Below are 18,996 nucleotides of genomic sequence, written 5' to 3' on the forward strand. Positions count from 1 at the left end.
GCTCTATCATTAAGGGTTTGTAGCAAGTGTTCAAACGAGTCCGGTTTGGGCTGCTGGACAAGCGTTCCATATTTTGCTGAAGCGGTTTGACAAATTATGCAGTGCTGCCACTGTGTGGGCTGAGTCGTAACTTCACTCATCTTCTCTCAAGACCTGCAAATATATAAAACGACAACAGGTAAGTAATTGTGAGCTTCATGAGGTTTATTTTAAATGAACTATTAGGTCTGATATAATGACTTTCCATGTACATGAACTGAACATGTTGAAATGATCCCATTTATGACTATGACTGTACTGAGGCGAAACATCACTCAATGTGGTATACATATTCAGAAAAAAACATGTTTCCTGAAAGTGGCCATCTTGAAAATCCGCTGTAGGCTGCCACCTGGTATCCCAGGGTAGGTGTAGATTATTTTAGATGGCTTCATGTGATTCCTCATCCCCAAAAATGTGGGTATAGGTGTTGGAATCAGCACTCTAGGTGGTTCGGATGTTGAGATATCGCGAAAAATATGTTTCCGATGGTGGCCATTTTGAAAATCCAATATGGCCGCCAAAGAAAAATTTGCGCAAATGGAAACATGGTTTTTCGGATTCCTGGTGCTATAAGCTTTCCAAAAATGTATAGGTTTGCTAATCTCCACAAAAAAAGAACGAAATTATAAATCTGAACATAATGAACCTGACTAATGTGACTAAACCCAATTGTAGCGGTTCCGAATCATGCCACGCTTACCCAATTGGAGAAAAGACTGATGCGATCGGATGGAGAGGAAACCAGGAAAATAAGAAGAGCAGAGCAATTTATTAACTATGTACAAAGAAAGAAGAGGAAACGAAAGAATGTACAGGAAAGAAAGAGGAAGGAAAAGCACACAGGGCAGCCTTAATTAGTCTTATCTTATTCCCTGGACAAACGGGCCCGTCTCACACACAGTCACTCACACGGGGAATTGCAGAGGGTAGGTTGGAAGGTCACCGGCGCATCCAGGCTCCAGTCCGGCTCCGGTCCAGGCGATGAAAAACCCGGCAGGCAGCTCTTCGTATAGCGTAATGCAACGCGAACGGACAATTATATCACGGGGGAAGGCTGGTATATTGTGTACGTACTTTGCGCACGACTCGCGCCAAACGCCGCCTCCCCAATATCCTGTACGCAAGCGCCAATTGTGCAAGTCCTGTCCTCTCCGCACCGTCCTAAGGTCGACCTTCGCACCGTCCTCTCATCAGCACGCTTCCTCGCAGTCCTCAGCGAGAGTCCTTTTCACAACGACATTCTCTCGAGTCCTTCTACCAAGCGCGCTTCCTTATAGTCCTCTCACCAAGCGCGCTTCCTTATAGTCCTGTCGTAATCAGCGCCAGCGAGTAAGTCCTCTTTAACGAGCGCTGCTGCATAAGTCCTGTAAAATGGCTTTTATAAGTGAAGCCAGCAAACGCTCCGTGAGCCCCAACCACGCCCTGTCAGGCGATGTCACTCCAGCCCTAGTTGGCTGGTTATCGCTTACCGGCCCCGCCCTGACGGCTGGGTGACGTGGCCACACCTCTTCCCTGGCGCTCCGCCCCCTTTTTCCGGGCTTCACCTCGTGGCCTATGGCGGCGTATAGCGAGCTCACGCTCAAGGGCAGCGAACGCTGCTAACAAAGGCGCGTAACAAATTGGGAAGGGCCATGGGGCACAGACTGGGGAGCGCGCTTAATGGTGTCGCTTGGAGGGAGGCTGGCAAAATGAACGAGGGGCCTACTTCTTATTTGATTGACGCAACACAGATTCAACTATTGGAAAATGCCTCATCTACACATACTAAGAAATAACTGATGTCCTATGGTGACCTACGTGTTGCTTGTGGCCTATCTATGGGGTGCTACCTTTAACCTTTCATGATGTGATATTTACAAGAAGTGTGGGTTCTGAAAAACGCAACTATACATACATACATACATACATACATGTGTGTGTGTGTATATATATATATATATATATATATATATATATATATATATATATATATATATATATATATATATATATATACACAGTATATACAGTATATATATATATATATATATATATATATATCTTCTACTATATAAGAAAGCCGTTGGTCTGTTTGTGTTGCCATTTTTCTCAGAGATGGCTGAACGGATCTTCGTCAAACTTTCAGAGGTTCAGTCGTGAGTGCTTGGGAGTATTCAGGAAAAAAACAATATTTTTTAGAAAAGCAAAAAGTTCGTTTTTATTTATTTATTTATTTATCGCTCCATAGTGCCTACACCTTTTTGCTTAATGACAGTTGTATACAAGTAGACATTCGCAGAAAGAAATACAAAACAATCACCAGCCATTTGAACACTATTAATAAAAAACAATGCCGGAAGCGGTTGAAGTTGTTGGCAAGGCTTCTCCTTCTTCCTGAACGTCATCATACTTCACTCAGAAACGTGATGAACGGTACATTCACCAGCATATATTCAAGGAAAAGGTAAAATGATGATTTGACATTTGTGATTGATTCTGATTTGTATGTAATTGCTTTTCCATTACATTTGCCCTCATTTCAAATACTAGGGCATGCCCGTACTATATCTATATCTAAAATTATATCCCCCCCCTCTATTTACATGAAATGGTTTGGTCCAAAGCGAACGGCTTGCGAGTACGGTGACAATCCCCCCCCTCTATTTACATGAAATGGTTTGGTCCAAAGCGAACGGCTTGCGAGTACGGTGACAATCCCCCCCCTCTATTTACATGAAATGGTTTGGTCCAAAGCGAACGGCTTGCGAGTACGGTGACAATCCCCCCCCCCCCCCCCCTCTATTTACATGCAATGGTTTGGTCCAAAGCGAACGGCTTGCGGAGTTTGGTAAAGAAATCGCCATAGCTCGCTAACTACTTGTCCGATTAATATGAAACCTTGAAAAGGCACATCCTCGGGTCCCCAGCAATATACCTGGCAAGTTGCAAGTATATCGGACCGGTAGTTGTCGCGAAACAGCGGTCACAGACAAACATACATACATACATACATACAAACATACAAACATACAAACATACACACAGAGATTACTGGAATTATAGATAGATGTTAAGGTTTCTTACTCCAGCTATAAAACACTTATATACTTTACTCAGGGTACAAATACAACTTTGTGTGGGGGTTAACATAGGTTACGTGGCCGCAGCCTCATGTGGGGGTGTGGCGAGCTGGGTGAGGGGCGGAAATTCTCTCTGTTAATGTGTACCGTGTAGTGCCACCTGATGTTGGTGGCAGAGGGTATTACAATGTCCTTTTTTACCTGGGCAACAAGGTTAAAGCACTCTAATCATGGGTAAAATTTTCCTCCTTCCTTTCCCCCCCTCCACCCCCCGAAATGGAGGGGCCTGTCAACCCTCCCCCCCCCCCCCACCCCCAATGATGTGTATATGGTACATCTTTCCCCTCCCTCTCCCCTGACCTCCCCCTCCCCTTCCCGCCTCATCCTCCGGCAATGCCGGGTACTTCATCATTGGTGGGCCAAATGGCCTTATTTCCTTGATTAATGGGTGTGGGAGCAATTGTTAGTTTATGGACAACTCGGTAATCGGCATTCTCTTAAATGTTTTGGAACACCCTCAAACGTTAACTGAAAAGCAAGGATCGGGGCATGGAGGGGGAGGGGGGAGGTGGGGGTGATCACCGCATTCATGTCAAATGCAGACCTACTGTATTCAGTGTGATTTAAGGTTATTGTATTTCCTGTATAAGTAGATAAACCTATAGCAAATCCTTTGCAATGATACGGTGACGTCAACGGGATGCCGAAACAGCATTTGGGGGAAGATAAAGTCAAAAACAGCATGTACAAGTGTTAATCAAACATCTGACCAAATACAGCACTGGTGTATCAGGAGAAACCCAAATAGACAAAGATGGAGTCATCAAGAGAAACTTGGATGCGATTCGGGTTTCGCCTGCTACTCGCCTACCCTCAAAATCACCGAGGCAAACCTCACAAACACTATTTGCATGATTCATCCCTCCGTAAACAAAGAAAAAGAAAGGAGGAGATGGAGGAAACTACACACACCGAGAAAAGCGCACGCGCGCACACACGTAATACCTTACTACGTCTTATCTTAGCATCACAGAATGTAAACAGGAATCCACCAGCACAAAAATCAATACCCTCCATTTAAAATGAAGTAGCACGGGCAGAACCAGACACGATGTTACTCACCATAGAAGCCATAGACTTGAGTAATCTGCCGAGATTCATGGTTACCCCTTAGCAAGGTGATACGGTCAGGCCAACGTGCTTTCAGTGCCAGCAGATAGGTGAAAGTTTCAAGGCTGTAGTATCCACGGTCAACAAAGTCTCCCTGAAACAAAATAAAAACACAGATGACACATGAACACGACACAGGCATGTTGGAGAGGTGGGGGTGAGAGGGTGGATGGTAAACTAGCAATATACAATGCATCTTAAGGAGACCCGCAAGGGTCGATTGTTGTCCTTGGGATACTCGATCGTTCACACTACAAAACATATTTACAAACAGACTAATCTTCATTCCCTTACCACGACGCTCGTTTCTCGTGAGGTCAACATGAACCACAGAAAAATAAATAAAAAGGAGTATTCTCCCCCCCCCCCCCCCCCCCCGAGGATTTTCATGCTCATCAAAGCAGTAAATTTAATTAATATGTTAGAGAACGATGAATGAATGAATAACTAAACACAATAATGAAACAATCAATTCCTTTTAGAACAGAACACTGATCCTGAAAATTTTAACAGCCATTATTGAGCCTGTTCGAAATCGAATGAAAAATGAAAATTGGCTGTTAAAAAGTAGTATTTAAAGAGAATATGCTGAAATAAAATTTTAAATTATATCTGGAATTTCTGAATCAAACATTTTATTGAACGCATTTATTTCGATGGTACAACAAAAATGGATACAATTGTGGTGAAAGAGGTGATAATGCACGATGCTAATGGTTACTGCAACGAGAGGAGAAATGAAAGTACAAGTCCACCTGGCTATTGTCAAGGCTTCGTTTTGAGGGCACAAGACTACAGATCTGAGGTTGGAGGTTCAAATACGGAAATCGAAATTGAAAAAAGTCGGAAAATAATGTTATGTCGGTGGGGTAGAGTGATATATATATATATACACAAAGAATTAAGTTAAGCACCCCCCCCGTTTTTTTACAACCTCGCACATTACAAGTTTGTTGTCGTCAAAACAGTGTAATATACCCATGATATTGCTATATTTTCTGGAGAAGTGATATTATGGTCACATAAAAACATAACAATCATGCCGTTTTCAATATTTTATTCTGAATAATTTAAGGTGAAATTTTTTGGGAATTTTAGGCATATTTTCACCTCAATTTAAGTATGGAGCTATAGGTCCATCACGGACAGTGTGGATGACGTTTATGTTTTCTAACGTACAGTCATTGTTCTGAGAAGACCTCTAGCGATCTTTGCGTCAATAACGTGTGTAGGACCCACGTGATCGGATCACTGACTCAACCCTACGTCTCATAGACCCTGTAAGCCGTCGTATGCGTTGCTGTGGCAGGTTGTTCCATTCCCGATGTAATGCACGTTCGGGACATGTTGGGACGACAAATTGCGAAGATGGTCCCTCCAATAGCCAATCTGGATGAATTGGAACGTGCATTACATCGGGAATGGAACAACCTGCCACAGCAACGCATACGACGGCTTACAGGGTCTATGAGACGTAGGGTTGAGTCAGTGATCCGATCACGTGGGTCCTACACACGTTATTGACGCAAAGATCGCTAGAGGTCTTCTCAGAACAATGACTGTACGTTAGAAAACATAAACGTCATCCACACTGTCCGTGATGGACCTATAGCTCCATACTTAAATTGAGGTGAAAATATGCCTAAAATTCCCAAAAAATTTCACCTTAAATTATTCAGAATAAAATATTGAAAACGGCATGATTGTTATGTTTTTATGTGACCATAATATCACTTCTCCAGAAAATATAGCAATAACATGGGTATATTACACTGTTTTGACGACAACAAACTTGTAATGTGCGAGGTTGTAAAAAAACGGGGGGGGTGCTTAACTTAATTCTTTGTGTATATATTCAGGTAGATCTGCATAGGTGGGTGCTCCGATGATCTTGGGTAGAAAGAACCACTTCGATGTGCAAAAGTCAGGGACCTGTGTAGACCGTGTGTTCAGAGTAAGCTTGTATATTTGTCCCTGTTACAAGGAATGGGGCGTGTTAACTAGTGAAGGGATTATGTTAATTCCCCTGTGTGTGAGACCATGTGATCTATCCTTTGGCTTTTTTGGCACTGCACCATACTCACTAGTCAGGCCCATTCGTACACTAATTAACTACAACATAAATAATAATAAATCCCAACCGGAAACCCAGAGTAAGCACTACCACCAATTACCCCGCCTGGTTAAACACACAGCACAGGCAGGCCGGGAGCCACGCCCAGAAGGAATCGCTACTGAGAAGGAAGCGACGCACTGATTGGCCACTGACCGATGGCATGAGGGAGAAGCGACGTGGCCATTGGTGGAGAACTGGGCCAAGTGCGGGTGGCCTGCGGACATTGGTAGAGAAAGGCGGATTGCATCACAAAGGCGGGCGACTCACCTATTGGGAGAGAGCTGAACCTGGGCTGCATGACCTGCGGGCATTGGAGGGGAGGACCGATGACGTTAGGCCACAGGACGTAAAAGGGAGTCTGGCGGACATTTTGCTGGCGAGCTGGTCTTTTGATCCTCCTTCTCGCTCTTGTGCCTGCTTGACGTTCTCGATCTCGGTGCAAGCGATTGTGTGCCGGAATCGTCTCCTCGTCCCCCCTGTTCGTTTGGACGTAAGGAGGAAGAGCGCGGACAAAGAGCTGGGTTCTCCGTGCAAGCGACGAGCATACAAGCGCGGCTTGCCACTGGAGCATGACGAGCCAGGGGCGAGCGAGTCACCCGGTGAGGCCTGCTTCGCGCCAACGAGCACGTTTCTCGTGCAACGACGCCAAGGCCTCGGACGGTCTTTAGGGGTTCCTGGCGGGACGACCAATCGAGTCGGAGCCAAGTGACACACCACACACCTTTATTTTCATTTATATTCTCCTGTGTCTGTGTTATACGTCTGGTGAGGAAGCGCTACATTTAGGTTTTAGTTTATCGGCGCGCTTTTCCTTGTTATCGGATTCCGTAAATACATCCTTTCATTATTTTTCCCTGTACATTTTAACCCGTATTCCCATTTGAGTTTATTTCCTGCAGGCTTTGGAACTGCCGGCAAACGTAACAGGTAAGCTTCGGCCTCTTCTTCTTCTTCTTTCTTCTCCCCATGTGTAGATATAAAATCCGCTATTTAATTGAACACCTCCATTAACGCTCGATTGCTATCCATGATTTTCCGGTCTTTACCGAGGGGAATCACAGGACAATAATAAGGATTTTGATTTGAAACATTTGGCAATATAATTTGTTTCATGTAAATTACTTAAAGGTTAATGAAGCTTGTCTCACGATAATTGCCATTTTACTTATTGGATTGCTGAAGAAATACCCAGCTGGCTCATCAATAACCAATCGAGGGTTTAATCTGCCAGCCCCACCTAGTGCATCCCACGCTCACATTTGATCTGCCACATTTGATGCTCACATTTGATTTGTATGGTCTGCCGTCCATACGTTGTGGTGGAATCTCAGTCTGCGAGTAGGCAATTAAATGGCAGCTATGAAAAGGGAGCACTATCGAAAATCCTTCCAAGAAAACCAACAAACAAAAACCAGAGAGTTCATAGAACACCTTACCCCGCACAGTCTTGCGAAAAAAGACAAGGCCGAGGTCTGCGAGCGGCAAATTTGATTGGTCGTGATGATTTAAAATGCCGAGGAACGACTTGGGATTGATGAACTTGATTTGAACCGAATGTTATATTTTAAACACAAATTTGAACATGGATCTACCGTTTATCAATAATTGGGCTTTGAATTTGGCAAATTGCACAACAGAATGGGGATGAGGACATAACAGAACACAAAGGAACAGCAGAACGAGGGTGAGGGGAGGGGGAGGATGGGAAACACACCAACAGCAGGGTTGAGGGACAAAATAGAGGGAGACTTGGACAAAAGGAATGTGGAGAAGAATGGGGACCACGGGAAGAGACAGAGGTGTTGGGGGATGAAAACATGGATACAGTTGCAAATTGTGTGAAGAAAATGTGGAAATTTAACCGTAACCCAAACAACCTGAAGGCCAACATCAATCAAGACAGGAAAAACAAGCTTCAAGAACGAAAGCAAATCTCATTCAGCAAAAGCAAAGTGTTGATGGCCACAGGGGTAAGTTCAGGTCCATCAAAAACAGTACACCAAAAACTAATGATAACAAGAAAGAGCAATCAGAGATTGCAGACCTCGCCAGGATGTGTTTTTAGTGGTTTTAAAGGCTTTTGTGTTAAAAAATATATATGGCGGCCAAACGACATGACCAATGACGTCATCATTATTTCAGTTCTCCACCAATTTATCCCCAGCTGACGCTCAACAAATTTCATCTTGATAGGATGAAGTTTTGTACTTGTCGAATTATGACGTCATAATGGAGGCACCGATGACATCTCAATTAACATATGTTATTCCCCATGGAGAGTTCTTTACAATGAGCAATGACAATTTTATTTATGCGAAGCACTTTTGGAGATAGAGGTGCAACGTTTTTCGGTTTTTCCAAGATGGCGCCCATACCACGTGACCTATGGTGTCAGAATTACCTTTAAAAATTCCACAGGTGAAGGTGCACCGATGGTGAAAATTTCCGATCAATCGGACCAACGGTTGCAGAGAAAATCATATTTATTCTGTGCAGACAAACAAACAAACAGACAAATGGACCCAAATGCAAAGCCCTCTCCTCTGGCGAGAGCAACAACATTTAATCATCTACATTATGATCATCATGATCCAACCTCAAACATGAAATCCTCAATAACCAGAAGCATCAATTCAAAGTCCTCACCATAAACACATAATTGGTGTCAGGAACCTCACCGCCCGTTCGAAACAGCTCCTTCAGGTCATAAAACTGTGCAGGAAAACAGGAGAATCGAGAAAAGAGTTACGGTTACAAACATCTCTATGAGGCATTACCACGGAGTACCACACAAACATCGAGAAGAGTTATGGTTACAAACATCTCTACGAGGCATTACCACGGAGCACCACACAAACATCGAGAAGAGTTAGTTACAAACAACTCGACGAAGCATTACCACGGATCACCACACAAACATTGAGAGAAGAGTTACGGTTACAAACATCTCTGAGGCATTCCAACGGAGCACCACACAAACATTGAGAGAAGCATTGGGGTTACAAACATCTCTATGAGGCATTACCATGGAGTACCACACAAACATCGAGAGAAGAGTTACGGTTACAAACATCTCTATGAGGCATTACCACGGAGTACCACACAAACATCGAGAGAAGCATTGGGGTTACAAACATCTCTATGAGGCATTACCACGGAGCACCACACAAACATCGAGAGAAGCATTGGGGTTACAAACATCTCCATGAGGCATTACCACGAAGTACCACACAAACATCTCCATGAGGCATTACCACGAAGTACCACACAAACATCGAGAGAAGCATTGGGGTTACAAACATCTCCATGAGGCATTACCACGGAGCACCACACAAACATCGAGAGAAGCATTGGGGTTACAAACATCTCCATGAGGCATTACCACGGAGTACCACACAAACATCGAGAGAAGCATTGGGGTTACAAACATCTCCATGAGGCATTACCACGAAGTACCACACAAACATCTCCATGAGGCATTACCACGAAGTACCACACAAACATCTCCATGAGGCATTACCACGAAGTACCACACAAACATCTCCATGAGGCATTACCACGAAGTACCACACAAACATCTCCATGAGGCATTACCACGGAGTACCACACAAACATCTCCATGAGGCATTACCACGAAGTACCACACAAACATCTCCATGAGGCATTACCACGAAGTACCACACAAACATCTCCATGAGGCATTACCACGGAGTACCACACAAACATCTCCATGAGGCATTACCACGAAGTACCACACAAACATCTCCATGAGGCATTACCACGAAGTACCACACAAACATCTCCATGAGGCATTACCACGAAGTACCACACAAACATCTCCATGAGGCATTACCACGAAGTACCACACAAACATCTCCATGAGGCATTACCACGGAGTACCACACAAACATCTCCATGAGGCATTACCACGGAGTACCACACAAACATCTCCATGAGGCATTACCACGGAGTACCACACAAACATCTCCATGAGGCATTACCACGGAGTACCACACAAACATCTCCATGAGGTATTACCACGAAGTACCACACAAACATCTCCATGAGGCATTACCACGGAGTACCACACAAACATCTCCATGAGGCATTACCACGAAGTACCACACAAACATCTCCATGAGGCATTACCACGAAGTACCACACAAACATCTCCATGAGGCATTACCACGGAGTACCACACAAACATCTCCATGAGGCATTACCACGGAGTACCACACAAACATCTCCATGAGGTATTACCACGAAGTACCACACAAACATCTCCATGAGGCATTACCACGGAGTACCACACAAACATCTCCATGAGGCATTACCACGGAGTACCACACAAACATCTCCATGAGGCATTACCACGGAGTACCACACAAACATCTCCATGAGGCATTACCACGAAGTACCACACAAACATCTCCATGAGGCATTACCACGGAGTACCACACAAACATCTCCATGAGGCATTACCACGGAGTACCACACAAACATCTCCATGAGGCATTACCACGGAGTACCACACAAACATCTCCATGAGGCATTACCACGGAGTACCACACAAACATTTCCATGAGGTATTACCACGAAGTACCACACAAACATCTCCATGAGGCATTACCACGGAGTACCACACAAACATCTCCATGAGGCATTACCACGGAGTACCACACAAACATCTCCATGAGGCATTACCACGGAGTACCACACAAACATCTCCATGAGGCATTACCACGGAGTACCACACAAAAATGGCATTGTGCAATCCCGCAACAGTCACGTGCATTTTCACGAGCTAATCAAAACATCAGCTTCCAACAAAAATGTTTTTGCCTTATCGGCTTCAACAGTGAAAACAATAGGTTTGCATGAAACTTATAAACGAAGTGCTCGCTGAAAGACACTGAAAATACGGGGAAGTTCAGAGCACAAAAACCTTTACTGGCAAAGATAGAAATAAGCAAAGGCAAAAATAAAAGTAAATATAGAAATGCAAGTTAAAAACAGGGCAGTAACAGTTAAAACAGTTAAAGTTAAACAAAGTTTAACTTTACAAAACACTTAAACAGTTAAAAACAAATAAGAAAGGCCCACAACGATAAACGTACCACAAAGACCCGATACATCATAAACATAAGCGAATTAACCACTCTCGGGAAAGGACAAATGAATACGGGACAAAGTCTCAAGCAAACTTGATGGTGGAGTGATGATGCATCATGAACGCAAGGAGGAAGTTGAGATTCTGACAAGGTGAGGCTCGGCGATACACACCTGGCCGTGGATATCACCGCACACCGTGACAGGAGTCGAGACGGGGTGGACGTTCGATTCCTCAAGGAGAAGGTCACAAACGTAGTCACAAAGCCTCTGTATGAATGACAAATACAATGAGATAATGGTGACATGACATTGAACGAATCCCTTTAAACATCACAAACCCGAACCAAATAAAAAGGATAAAGTTACCTTTGCCATTAGATAAGCCAAATTAACTTTATTAGTACCATAAAGTATTCAGTTCAAAGTTTTATACAGGGATTCATCGGCTTGAGAATTGCGTAATCTCAATGTTTGGAGGTGTCGCAAGCGAACCACAGAGACCAACAAGAGAACCAAACAGCTTCTGTTGCATCAAATTTGCACAACTCGATCTTGCTTCACCCAACAACATTCCACCCCAAAAAAAGTTGACGTTGGATTTTAAAATGCAAAAAACAAACAAAAAACTAGAGCGGCTCTAGGTAGAGCGCAAACCTCCATCAGACGGAACCGTTTATATTTTGTATCCCACTGATGGGCCGGATCTGGATCCGGACATGAACCAAAATCCAATTGGCTTGTTCTCGTCTCCGAACTATCTAATCCACCAAGTTTTATCATAACTAATCCACAACTTAAGATATTGCGCGGTATATCGTTTTGGCCCCATGTCTAAATGATGAAGGAATCACAAAAAGATTCTCACGACTGGATCATTTCAGATCTTCACCAATATGGAACCAATTAGTCCTTATCACACACCCGACCTGCACACCAAGTTTCATCCGAATCTGTCCGCAATGTTTCGAGATATTGTATTATGCATAGTAATGTTACTCGGCCTGGGTGATAATCACAACAACACCAACAACAACAACAACAACAACAACAACAACAACAACAACAACAACAACAGGCATTTAAAGGCCATTTTTCCCTGCAAGAGCGGGGGTTGGCCTTGCAGTCCCCATGACAATCTTCTCCATTTTGCCCTATTTTCTGCATCTCCCCTTGTTAACCACCTTGCCCGCATTTCTTCTTCGACCATCTTTACCTAAGTCTTTCTCGGTCTTCCCCGTCCTCGACTTCCTTCTACATTCATTTCCATCACTCTTCTCAACCAGTCACTTTCATCCTTCCTCAACACGTGACCAAACCATCTCAAACTGTTTCTCTTCACAGCATCCATCACAGGCTCTATTCCCATCATCTTTCGCAATTCATCATTTGTCTTCCTCTCTCTCAGCGACACTCCGCACATCCACCGAACCATTAGCATTTCCACCCTTTCCAGCCTTCGTTGCTGCTCTACATTCATTACCCATGTCTCGCTCCCATAAATCATAACACTTCTCACACATGCAGCATACACCTTTCCCTTCAGCTTCAACGACACTCCCCTCATCATCAGCACGCCACTCAGTTCCCGAAACTTCTTCCATGCACATCTCACTCTAGGAACCGTTGCCGAGTCTGATCCACCTTCTCCATTCAGCATGTCTCCTAGGAAACAAAATGTTTTCACACCTTCCAGCTTCACGCCATCTCCAAGATCCAACTCAACATTTCCTCCATCTGCAACTCCCTCTGTCCACACCTGACACTTGAATGTAGCTGCCACACTGGTTAATGACCCTCTCAGACCACTACATTTTTGATGAACCCACTCAGCGCACATTGTACATTGAATGGAATTCACTCCGACACCCTTCCTGCACACAGCACAGGGCCACTTCCCAGTTCTTTCCACCTCACCACATGCTTTACCACTTGCCATCACCTTCGTTTTTCCGATATTCACCTTCAGACCTTTTGTCTCCATACATTCCTTCCACTTGTTCATCTTTTCCTTCAGTCCATCCATACATTCTGCAATCACATCAGATCATCTGCATACAACAACTCCCACAGTAAACCCTCCTTTACGTTCTGAGACAGCACCTCCATCACAGCGACAAATAGTAGTGGACTTAGTACCGACCCCTGATGCACTCCCACCTTCACCTCAAACTCACCACTGTTCCCGCCCTTCGTCCGCACAGCTGTGCGCGCTCTGTTGTACATTGCCATCACTACTCTGATCAACCATTCCTCCACTCCTAACTTCCTCAATGCCCATGTCACTACTTCACGTGGAACCCTATCGAATGCTTTCTCCAGATCAACAAACCCAAGAAACAACTTCTTCCTCTTCTCCATGTACTTCTCCTGCAACTGCCTCACAATAAAAAGCACGTCTGTCGTTCCTCTTCCTGGCATGAATCCAAACTGCATTTCGTCAATCTTCACTTTCTTCCTTATCCTCCTCTCCAACACCCTTTCCAATACCTTAATTCCATGCTCGAATAACTTTATCGCTCGATACGAGCCACAGTCCAGAGGGTCACGTTTCCCCTTGTATAGAGGGACGAGGGTACTCAGTTCCCAATCCACTGGAATGCGGCCTTCTTTCACCACCAGATTTCAGATCTCTGTCATTCTCTTCACACCCCAACTTCCTGCTGCCTTCAACATATCTCCCACAACTCCCGTCGGCCCTCCCGCTTTTCTACTCTTCATTGCTTTTATTGCTTCCTCAACTTCCTTCTCAGTTATCTTCTCTGCCGGTCCTAAAACTGGGTTACTCTCTATGTTGCCATCCCATTCATTCTCTGTATTCAACAGCATTTCCATATATCTCTTCCATCTTCCTTCAATTCCATCTGGGTCCACAACGATTTGTCCCACTTCATCCTTCAAGCAACTTACCCCCATCACATCACACCTCTCTTTCGCTATCTGCTTTGCAATCCTGAATACCGCTCACTGACCCTCTTCCGAATCCAAGCATTCTCCAAACATTTTCCTACATGCCTCCTGCTCCTTTGCTACCTCTTTCTTTGCAGCCTTCTTGGCTGCCTTATAACTTTCATGCTCTGCCTTTTCTGCCCCCATACCCTTCGCCTTCTGCCACTCCTTGAACTTCTTCCTCTTCTCGTCAATCTTCTTTCCAACTTCATCATCCCTCCACCATGTTTCCGAGTGCCTCGGTGGTCCTTTTGTCCATCCACATACCTCACCAACGGCTCCCAACAGACTATCTTTCATTGACATCACACCACTTTCAAGCTCAAGCACATCATCCGCAACCCTACTCTCAGCCTCTCTTTTAATGCCTCCCTCACTGTCACCTCTTTCAACCTCCACACCTTCATTATCGGTTGGTACTTCACCTGCCGAGCTCTCCTCGCACCTTTCACCCTTATGTCGCAGACAACCAAGTGGTGCTGTGAAACAGCCTCCTCCCCCGGGATCACCTTTGTGTCCCGGAGGTGCCTCCTATCTCGCCTACGCACCAGCAGGTAGTCAACGGTTGTCGTCGACCCACCTGACGTGTATGTAACAAGCTTATTATCCCCTTTCTGGAACTGAGTATTACAAATCAACAAATCAGCTCCATCAGCAAACTCCAAAATCCTTTCACCTTCTCCATTTCTCACACCATATCCGTAAACCCCATGAACTCCCTCAAAACCGTCCATACTCCTTCCCACATGTCCATTTAGGTCTCCTCCTCCCACAACAACTTCCTCATCTTTCACGTTTTCCATGGCTTCTCTATTGCACACCAGAACTCGTCCTTCTCTTCATCGCTCCGACCAACCTGCGGAGCTTGCGGACAAGATGACGTTCACCAAGAGCTTTCAAATCATCATTTTCACCACCATCAACCTTTCCGCAATCCATCTGGGTCCTGTTGTCTAGCCAACGTGATAATCACAGTGGGACAATTATCATACCTTCCACTTGCTATCATGATAACAATAATGGAAATAGATCACAATAACTGCTCACATTGCGCAGTAGGTAAGTAACATCATAAACTCGTATATCACCGGTATATTGGCTGCATTTAGTGTTTAGTTTCTCTCAAAAGACATACCTGTATTAAATGCAGGGCTATAAAATAAAGGAGGTGATATAATATGCAATGAACATTCTTCACGATGTACTTTAAATTATATATTGTTAAGCAATAAACATCAAAACAAAACCAACTATTAAGGGCGCCAAAACTACTTTCGATGTCGAATTTGATGATCCATTTGATTGAACTTTGTCTGTGCACAAAGTTGAGAACGAAAGACAACATCTCTCAAACCTGTCTCCCTCCTCCAAATCCTAGTGGCGTCTGGTCAAATCTGTTTCTGGTGTTTGTTCCCCCTCCACCCCCTCCCTTACCTCAACACAGCTGACACAGCTGACACAGCTGACACAGCTGACACAGCTGACACCACACATGAAAAAGCTGAATGCCTAAACTCTGTGTTTGCCTCAAAATCTTGTGTCCCAACCCCATCTCTCTCTGTACCCACCTTACCGAGTCGTACCTAGCTGCTCCTGGACTTTGTGTCCTTCTCTCCTGACAAGGTGGCGAAGTTTTTGTCAAACCTCGACTCTGATTCTGCAACTGGACCAGACGGCATCAGTACGCACGCACGTTGCACGCATGAGCCTCACCTGTCATCTGCTTGGAAATCGGCCAACATTACCACTTTACACAAAAAGGTGCAAAAACAGATCCTTGCAACTACAGACCAATCAGCCTGCTCCAAATAATCACCAAGGTCATGGAATCCATCATTGTTTCGGATATCAAATCCTTCCTCTTCTCCAATGGCTTGATCTCGGATCATCAATTTGGATTCAGACCAGGTCACTCTACTCTGGACATGCTGCTTCTCCACTGCAAGCTGTCTAGCCAATGGGTGTGAAGCAGTGGGGTAGAGTCAAGCAAGCTGTCCAGCCAATGGGTGTAAAGCAGTGGAGTCGAGTCAGGCAAGCTGTCTAGCCAATGGGTGTAAAGCAGTGGAGTAGAGTCAGGCAAGCTGTCTAGCCAATGGGTGATGGGTGTAAAGCAGTGGACTCATGTAATCGGCTGCTAATCGTCGTTGCACGCTCGATGCCAACCGGCTTGCTGGCGAGGTTTTAAACCCGGGGTGAAATGTGGTGAAATTGTATCCGAGTTGCGACCCAGGCGCCATTACCACTTCTATCCACTATGTGGCTACTATAAGAACTTGGCTCCGAAGTGAGAAGCGCAGTCCTGAGACATTTATCATGCTTTATCCACAGGTATGCATAGAATGGTAAGGGAACTACTTTGCATATCGCTTGCTCGCATGCTTGAATATGATACTTTTTCTTGCTCATATTTTTGTCATATATTGATCCTATGATTGTCAATTCTCTTTCAGATATTGCTGGTGTTCAATACTGATTCACCTCACCTTCTGAGACATTGTTGTAGATCTGATTATTTTACAACATGTATGACATATATGTCTGGGTGTAAAGCAGTGGGGTCGAGTCAGGCAAGCTGTCTAGCCAATGGGTGTAAAGCAGTGGGGTGGAGTCAGGCAAGCTGTCTAGCCAATGGGTGTAAAGCAGTGGGGTGGAGTCAGGCAAGCTGAAAACTGACCCATGTATAATATGACATATATCATATGTGATACTGTATTTTCCAATAAGGGCAAAATGGAGAAGATTGTCATGGGGACCGCAAGGCTAACCCCCGCTCTAGTAGGGAAAATGGCCTTTAAAATGCATGTTGTTGTTGTATACTGTATTTTCCAAGTTCAAAAATGGCAAAACTGTGAAAAATCAACAAAACGCCTCGAAACTCGAACTTGTTCTGTAACTTATCATAATAAAGCAAAGTACCAAGTTTCAGTTGAATATGTTAAAGGGTTTGGGAAAAGAGTGCAGAAAAGCACAGATGGGACAGACGGAGAGTAAAAGAAAGACCCTCAGGGTCGGGGACAAATAAACTGGGAAATTAAATTAATGGAGTGGAGACATGATGGACAAAATGTGTTCTCCTGTGTCAAAGTTCCGTCCGTGCATGATGGAAACAATAGGCAATGCTAAAGAAGTATCAAACAGTGCCTTACATATCGATATTGTAGGTACTAGTGCGTGCCCGTACGTGCGGTGAGGTACGTGCGGGGAGGTAAGTACGTGGACATACGTACGTTGACGTACGTACCAAAAATAAGGCCTCACTGTCTGGAAGTTCGCATATCGCAGTTACGATTAATCGCAAATTAGTTTTAATGGCCGATTCTTCAATTAGCGCCAACATATTTTGCCATTTTGCAATTTCATCGCAAGGAAAAGCACAAAGAGAAGAGAACAACAAACACACACGCGGTTCCTTCGCTGTAGCTTGACCGTACGTGCAAAGAAAAAATTAAAACTTTCATCGTTCCTTCTGTCTTCGCTCTCGTCCTTCGCTGTTCCTTCGTTCACGTACAAAACGTATGTGTTTGCTAAATAAATGGCCATAACTTGGTAACCACTTGTCCGATTAATATCAAACCTTGAAAAGGCACATCCTCAGGTCCCCAGCAATATACCTGGCGAGTTTCACTTAGATCGGACCAGTGGTTGTCGAGAAACAGCGGTCACAGACATACACACAGACAGACAGACACACAGACACACAGACAGACACAAAGAGATTGCTTGCATTATAGAGAGATGTCAATGTTCCCGTGCGCGTTTCTATTTTCCGTGTACTCGGTATATTATCCCAAAGATCGTTTCTGCCCTCATACTGAGGTATTTTATAGTGTTAAAGGATATCAGAATTATCATTGCAAGACGATTCTCAAAGCATGAAATATATTTTTATTAACACTAACCCTAAACTCGAAAAGCAATAAGTTGCGCACCTCACCTCATGATTAAACATATTATTATTAACATCCGCGCCAAACCTTTGTCTCACAATAGGCGTACACAATCTGGTCATCTCCAAAGCCTAATCTGAGTGTGTCTGCGGTGTTAAATAACTCCACTCAACAAAAGCCACACCTTGAGATCGTTCTCTGGAAGGTACTTGCACTGCCTGCCGATGTCAATATATCTATCCAAGTCCAGCGGCGCCATCTTGTTTCTGTTTACGGAACCGGAAAGGACGTCGTCGTTCGGTTAAGTAGTCGCGTCGAAACCATCACTATACTTATAATATTACAACTGAAATAACAACCATTCCGGGTTAATGAAGCGAATTAGGAAATTAGGTGGTAATTTAACAATTCGCTAAAACATTCGTGTTTCGTAAACGGCTGCTACACCGCACAAATCAATTTGATACAATCCAACGACAGATAAGTTATGAGGGCAAAGACAAATAATGCTCCTTTGGAAGACAATTTGGTCTTGGTGTGTATTAGTAAGAATGTTTACTGACATCACACGGGGTTTCTCGAAACAGTATTCCACTCACCAATGGAGCCATCTATTTAATACATACACACGTAGTTGTGAGTGGTGGGATTTGGAGGCAATCTG

The 18,996-nt window shown here is 44.2% G+C and overlaps 1 protein-coding gene across 1 annotated transcript in view; it reads right to left on the reverse strand.

The window, feature by feature from the left end:
• Positions 1-18,615, reverse strand: part of PPP6C (protein phosphatase 6 catalytic subunit) — a 41,344-nt gene extending 22,729 nt beyond the window's left edge. The window contains exons 1-4 of the mRNA XM_068101014.2: positions 18,517-18,615; positions 11,671-11,766; positions 9,034-9,099; positions 4,224-4,365 (exon numbers count right to left, since the gene is read on the reverse strand). Of these exons, the coding sequence (XP_067957115.2) occupies positions 4,224-4,365; positions 9,034-9,099; positions 11,671-11,766; positions 18,517-18,591 (379 nt within the window). The 5' untranslated portion in view covers positions 18,592-18,615. The remainder of the gene's footprint in view (positions 1-4,223; positions 4,366-9,033; positions 9,100-11,670; positions 11,767-18,516) is intronic.
• Positions 18,616-18,996: the final 381 nt, after the last annotated feature.

This window comes from Myxine glutinosa, chromosome 13 (genome assembly GCF_964187855.1).
Source record: "Myxine glutinosa chromosome 13, kmMyxGlut1.1, whole genome shotgun sequence".
NCBI lineage: Eukaryota > Metazoa > Chordata > Myxini > Myxiniformes > Myxinidae > Myxine > Myxine glutinosa.